The following is a 7,234-nucleotide window of genomic DNA, read 5'->3' as shown; positions in this document are numbered from 1 at the left end:
TTCATAAGTGAAACAGAATATTACAGAAACACCCCTACTTGCTTACTTTGACCCAGAAAAGGACTTGGTCCTGCAAGTAGACAGCAGCAAAGATGGATTGTGCGCCATCATCCTACAAGAAGGCAAGCCAATTGAATATGCATTGTGAGTACTTACAAGCGCAGAACGGAATTGGACTCAAATTGAGGAGGCATTGGCAGTAGTCTTTGGTCTAGAATACTTTGATCTGTACATGTATGGTAGCAGGATAATCGTTGAAAATGACATCAAGCCATTAGCTTCAATTCTAAAGAAGCCCCTCAGCCAAGCTCTGAAGAGGTGGTAAGCACTAATACTGTGACTTCAATGATGTGATTTTGATTTTCACCACATCGAAGGAAGCAAAATTTTTATTGCTGACACTCTGAGCAGAGCCTATCTAGATATTCCTGACACGCACAGGAAAGTGATAGAGGTCAACACTCTGAAAGGAAAATCAGATGAAAGAATTAAAGAAGTGAGGGAAGCAATTGCAAAAGATTGAAGCAAGCAGACACGCATGGGTATTATAAAGGATAGATGGCCTGAACATACGAATGACATACCCAATGTACTGAGGTCATACGTCGACGTGAGAGACACTCTTAGTCATCAAGATGGAGTTATTTAAAGGCAGAAATAGTTGTTCCAAAGTCATTGAGAGACATCATGTAGAAAACATTGCACTCTGCACATCTTGGTTAGGACAGCATGATGAGAAGTGCCCGTGACACCGTAATTTGGCCTGCAATATCAACAGAGATACGTCAAGTGGCCGAAAACTGAAGCCTACCAGGTACACAAACCACAGAATCAGAAAGAGACACTGAAACAGCACGGTGAGGTAGAAACAGCTGAGCAAGATCAATTGTGTAGTGACTGTCAACTATTACTCAGATTTCATGTCCACCACAACGACTAAACAAGGCATCAAAAACTCAAAAGGCATTTTGCAAGATACAGAATACCAAAGAATGCTCTCAGGTTTGCAGGTTGATATCATTAACTTTGCTTTTAATCAATCGTTGTTATTGTTCCGAACACGATCAACACGTCGCATTGTTAGCATTCGAAAGCTATTATCTGCTAGGAATAGACCGGTTTTAAATGGATCTTTTCCCCTTGCTTTCAGCTGAGGACGACGCGTTGAGTTTGGTTCTTTTCAGCTTGGAAACACGGCAGAACAGCGGGAGCTGTTTCTGTGGGAAAACTCTCAATAGTAATATTTGCATGTTTACACTTATTTCAGTAACGCGATTGGCTTTTTGAGACACAGGGTTTAGACATCAAAAGCCTGTGGGGACATGAGATTGATCTTGGATCCCCACCCTAGAGAGAAGTGAAACTGTTACCAGGCCAACGGTCGTGTCCTATCGGAAAGGCTAATAGCTCTTCAGGCTGGAGAAAGCAGCCGGTTCTTCGTGAAAACTGGCTTGTTCTCTAAGCATGTGGAGATTGTTTTGGGACTCTATGCCTTTTTGCTATATCGTTTGTTATCGTGCACAAAAGGCCGAATCAAGCCGATGTTTGGGATTAAATCGTCCTCGATTGCAGAGTAATCAGTGGCTTCAGAGGTTCAGAGTTTCCAGCCTTGTCTACTTTTAATGAAGGGTAGGAGCAAATTTCAAAACTAGCCCAGAACGCCTCAAATTGACACAAGGACACAAGGTGATGTAAGAGTAAGTTTACTTTATTTATTTTTTTGTGCATTTCATGTTTGCCATATAAACCCTACAAACCGTTAAGGTGACTGAGCATTCAAATTATGTGTTTGGGTCGCCTGTGTTTCACTTTGCATAAACTGATAAAGTGATTTCCCATTGCAATTGCTTTGTATGCTGATGACAGTAAAATGTACAGGATTATTAATAATCAAAAAGAGCTTTCTACTTTTCAAAGTGACAGAGCTAAAATATCTGAATGGTGTAAGATGAATAAGTCAATACTAAGAAATGTAAGTTCATGCATGCAAATAACCAAGAAAAAGTCACCTTAAGCTGGGGAATATAACATCAATAGTCAATGGAAATTGCTAATGTGTATAAATACTTAGGATTGTTTACTGCTAGTGATCTCTCATGGAACCAAAATGAAGATAAAATAACTTCGGGTGTAAGATGGAAAACTCTGCGGAAGCAATCAGATTGCATGAGATTTGAAATTCTGTGGACTCGTGCTCTTTGAAAAAATAAAACCTTCTGCAACTCGAAGAGACCGCTACTTGACGAGTCCAGAGGCTAGCGTCTGCCATTCACAAGGTTAGCATTACCAAGCAGTTGACGCAAACGAACTATTTCTTCCTGGTAACTGCAAAAATGGACAAATAGTGTGTAAGAATTCATACATGTTCAATACAGCTGCATAATGAGGTGCATGATACTTTGCACACACGTCAATTCGGAGCTTAAGCACAAGACCTTTTAGAGCCACGGAAGTTGGCACATTTATAGTGCTAACTAACTTTTGCCACTACAGACGATTAGTTTAAAAATCTGGGAGAGACCACTGTCCCGGCATGCAAGATGTTCACTTCTGGTGTCCACTCGTGGCTCAAAAAGGTTACGTGCTTGAGGTCCCCAAACTTTCACAAGATGTCTCCTTAAAGTGCACCTAAACTCAAATATTTGTTGTTCCTAATATAAATCTCTCCATCCAAAGTAAACATATGTCACCAACGTTACCTATGATTTTGCTTTTTTCTGTGACATGCAAACCACGTAAACTTGGCAAAACTAGCAGTTATTTGGACCCAAAACTGTGATGTGGGAGATATGATTCTATTCTCGATATACATCACAAACTGCTTTGCATTCCTGTTTTCAAAGAAATTTTGCATCGCAAAGAAGTCTGTGAGGTAAAGTTGAAAATAGACCCATGCCCCTCACATCACAGTCTTGGGTCCAAATTACCGCTAGTTTTGATAACTTTGCACGACTTGCGTGGCATATAAAAAGCGCTATTTTGAGGTAAGAATCGTCAAACACATTTGCCTTTAGTGGGAAGATCAATATTGTAGACTAAGATAACTAGAATTTAGGTGAACTTTCAGCCTACGAATTCTATGTATTACCTTTTGGTTAGAATTTGCGGTAGGAATGCTTGGGTAAGGGTCAATTTGTGACGCCTATACTAAGAAATCTGAATCTTATCATTTCAATGTATTGGACAACCCTCTGAGAACTAAGTCTGACTAATGCAGCGTTAAGAAAAGTACATGTATGTTAAGTCTTGTTCACATAACCGACGAAAGCAAATGCATAAGCTCATGGAACATAAGGAAATGCAGTTTTGTTTTCAATCATTTGAATGCCTTATCAAAAGATACCAATCACTAACAAGGTTCCAAATACGTTAACGCATCTTGCTTCTGTATATGCTTACGTCAGGTATGTAAAATAGGCCCTATGGTCATACATGATAAACTAGCTGATTGGCAATAAAGAAAGGACAACTGAAAAATCAGAGTCTAAGGCAGGATTTGAACCTTCGACTTCCGTTTCACAATAGTTGCATTATGGCCATGCATGTTAATTTATATAACGATTTTTCTTTTTATCCATACTGTTGGTGAAAGGTTTAGTATGCACTTTGAGGTTGGTGTTCTTTTTTGAAAAGATCTCCGATGAGCATTAGGAGACTAATACCAATAACAGTTAGAGATCCAATGAAAAGAAATGAAGGAGGTAATAAATTGATTAAGCTCTTCTCTACTTGATGAGCCGGCCCCTGAATAGTCGTCAATGAAGCACTTGAAGATATCGGGCTTTGGTTAATTGTACTGGGAAAAGAGGCTGCTGTAGGTGGGTCCCATTTTTGTACCCAAAGCGATGCCATCAATTTGCTTGTAGTAGATTTTATAGGGAATTATAGAGAAAAACAGTGGCGATCAGGGTGAACTTTTCAGGGCTACGATGAGGTTGCTGAGGCACGATTCTGGAGTTCAGTTCCCACCACATGATGGTGAATATCTACTGGCTAACGCTATGGGGAATTTCTTTGTCAAGAAGGTATCTAATATTCGGTTAAATCTTGATGTTGCTGCACTTAGTTCTTGTGGATCCTCAAAATATGACTTTAATCGCCCTGTGAGAGAATCATTCAGTGAGTTAAAGCTTTTAAATGATGATGACGTCATACAACTAGTGAAGAAATGTGCTAAGAAGTACTGTGCATTGGGCCCAATGCCAACTCCGTTAGTTGCAGAGTGTACTGATGTGCGTTTGCCTGTAATTAAACAGATCATCAATCAGTCTCCAGGGACTGCCTCTTTTCGTTATTCATGGAAGGAAGCCATAGTAAATCCTCTGCTCAAGAAACATGGCCCTGATCTTCTGTATAAAAACTATCGCCCAGTTAGTAATCTTTCTTGTGTGTCTTAATCGACAGAGTGATCGGTATCAGATCAAATTCTTTTGCGTATATCTTCTCAAAACGCGAGCTTCCAAAACTTAACAGGTGGTCAATTTACCTCTTCCAATTTTGTTGATAACAATCTCTATTTCACTGACACCCAGTGACACAGTCAGGGTTTTCGAAAGCTTTTCAAAAAACCGCATTTGATAATGAAAGAGCCGGACATGGTTATTTTCCAAGTGCACTTGGGAGCGAACCTTCCAGGAGATCTGGGCTCCCTATAAATTACTATAAATAAAATGCTGTTTATACGTTCTTGAGACTAGAAATAAACTTATAGCGTGAATGAAATGCCAACAGACGTGACTTCTGTTACATTGAAGGATTTATTGCGTGTGATTGTCTTGTGCTTCTTCAGCCCATGGCCCATGGCTTCCTGAGATACCCAAGTCCAGAAAGAACAAGGGAAAAAAGAAGCCAACAAATCTGCAAATTTATAGCATCAAAGTAACGGACATGAAATGGTAAACAACCAGTCAAAACATCTAGCCTCCCGCCTCAAATGAAAACCCTGCCGAACACAGCTCTAGCTTCTTTAAAATCAAACACGTGAGATATATACTAACACTTTTCTCATGCATGTGCCTTATGCTTAATTTAGAAGAACGCCAGCTTATCAAACAACATTATACCCTAAAGGTTGAGAAAAAAGATGCTTACCTCTTAAGGTTTGTGTCAATGTAGTGTTGAAGCCGGGCTTGTTGTTCCTCTGCCAGAATACAGCGAGTCAAGAGCGAAGCACGCTCACTTTCAAGATCTTGCTGTTTTAATCAAAATTAATTAAAACGAAAAGCAATACTCTTTCTGGATCATCCGCATAACATAACTTACTGGTAAGAGCGTTTTACAAAACTATAGAATAAATAAATAAATAAATAAATTAATAAATTACGGTAGTCAATTAACCGTATCAACTCAGTAGATTAACCCATTTCTGTGAAACAGTCCTGGTATGACAATAAGTACTCACATACTGTACATGTTTATGGGCCCTCAGTAGACAACTACCGACTTTTTATAGCAAAACTCGATGACACATGTTTTTGTTAGTTTCCGGCCACCCTATTTGTGCCCCTCAGAGGGACACAAACATGGTGTCTCCAAAGGAAGCGTTATAAATTTGAGTAAAATATTTCTTTGAATATCTCCCCCACGAAACATCGCAGAGACCTGAACCACTGCGAGACTGTTTGAATATTCATCTTTTTTTCTCTCTTCGATTCTCGACTTTATTTGTTGAATGGTTTTGATGATGGAGTGAATGAAAACGGGCTATAAATTCAGTTCAAAGATAACAAACCTCACTCGTTTCTTCTCTAACATTAAATAGTCTGCAAAAACTCTATCTGCAAATTGCTCTGATGGCCTTTTTTCTGCATGTCATGCATGTCTTGCAATTGCACTAAGTAAACGCTTATTCCACACACTAAGGAAAGACTAACATGTTTTCCGCTTCATAATTCTTCCTTTCAGTCTAATAGGACGCAAAGTCCAAATTTTTTTGGGCTCTACATTTGCACCTAAAAGTAGTGCAAAAGCCGGCAGTTAACAGCAAAAGGCAAGTCAAAGGACAGATGAAAAAAATAACTTAGTTTTTATACAAAACTATGAATTTCGAATTCTCAGCTTAGGATTAATGACAATCGATCGTGAAAGCACTAACAAGTTCTGCAGTAATCAAGGGGAAGAAATTTATCACGTGCAAGGTAACAACAAAGGTGCACATGATTACATTCCATCAAGGTTGCTGTTTACATTGAATGAACTACAGGCAAGAATGTTAATCGTTCGTCATTTTCAGAGTTAAACAACATACTTTTTCGCCAAGAAACTTCCGTCTTTGGTTTTTAAATTTTGTTGTAATAATTAACTGAAATTTATATTTCACCTGTTGGGTCAGAAAGCCTTCTTTGTTGGGTTATTAACCCGAGACCTGACTCTTATCTGGAACACTGTTGAATGCACTGAAACTGGATTTTCCTAGGAGTACATTAATGCTGGCTGGGCCAATCCAAAAATAAAAACCAAATATTTAACAGAGCTGCTTCAGGGTGAATTATTTACACAATGAGGTTGAGTGGCCAATCAAAACAAAGTTTGTAATTGAAAATCTAAACCTCTATGAGATGCAAAAACAAACTTGCGAACACGTGAACCTGAATAATCACAAATCATAATGCTGAAAAACACAAAAGCAAAAGAAATGGTTAATAAATATGTTTTTTTTTTACTATCTGAATGATTTTGGGTTAGACTAAAGCGATAATTAGACCGTGGAAAAATCTTCGTGTTAGTGAGTAATGTAAACAATCTTCGGACTGGTAAGTCATAGCAATAGATTGGGAAATATTGTTGGCTTCCCAAATAAACTTCATTTTACACTATAGTGACGAAACAAAGCTCTTTCTGACGTTAAAAGCTATAAATACCTATTAGTCATTTGCCAGAAAGAACACAACTGAAAATTCCTGTCATCTTTATGAAAGCTTCTCGCGCATGCAAATTACTTACACTGGAATAATACACAACAATATGAATCCCGCGCAATGGCCGAAAAATCTCACAAAAACCTTTTCTAGTGAAAACGTTTACAGAAACAAACGGCAAATTTGCGATTAGACGCAAAAAACTTTTCCTATTTCATAGTATGCATGAAAACAACAAACCCAATCCGTGTCAAAATTTAATAACCACACACACCAAAATAAATTTCATACTGGAGTTGAGGATCAAACCCTTTTGTGAAGAACCTTTTTCATTAATAATGAATCAAAAATTAGACAAAACGCTTTCTTTCAAATAA

General features: G+C 38.4%; 1 protein-coding gene across 1 annotated transcript in view; it reads right to left on the bottom strand.

Moving 5' to 3' along the window:
• Positions 1-1,694: 1,694 nt before the first annotated feature.
• The window catches only part of LOC138023703 (coiled-coil domain-containing protein 78-like), a 93,436-nt gene continuing 87,896 nt past the window's right edge, over positions 1,695-7,234 (bottom strand). Inside the window, exons 20-21 of the mRNA XM_068870746.1 lie at positions 5,092-5,192; positions 1,695-2,325 (exon numbers count right to left, since the gene is read on the bottom strand). Coding sequence (XP_068726847.1) covers positions 2,256-2,325; positions 5,092-5,192 — 171 coding nt within the window. The 3' untranslated portion in view covers positions 1,695-2,255. The remainder of the gene's footprint in view (positions 2,326-5,091; positions 5,193-7,234) is intronic.

Source organism: Montipora capricornis, chromosome 11, assembly GCF_036669925.1.
Source record: "Montipora capricornis isolate CH-2021 chromosome 11, ASM3666992v2, whole genome shotgun sequence".
Classification (NCBI taxonomy): Eukaryota; Metazoa; Cnidaria; class Anthozoa; order Scleractinia; family Acroporidae; genus Montipora; species Montipora capricornis.
Note: the sequence above shows the minus strand (reverse complement) of the source record. Positions and strands in the feature narration are given on the sequence as shown.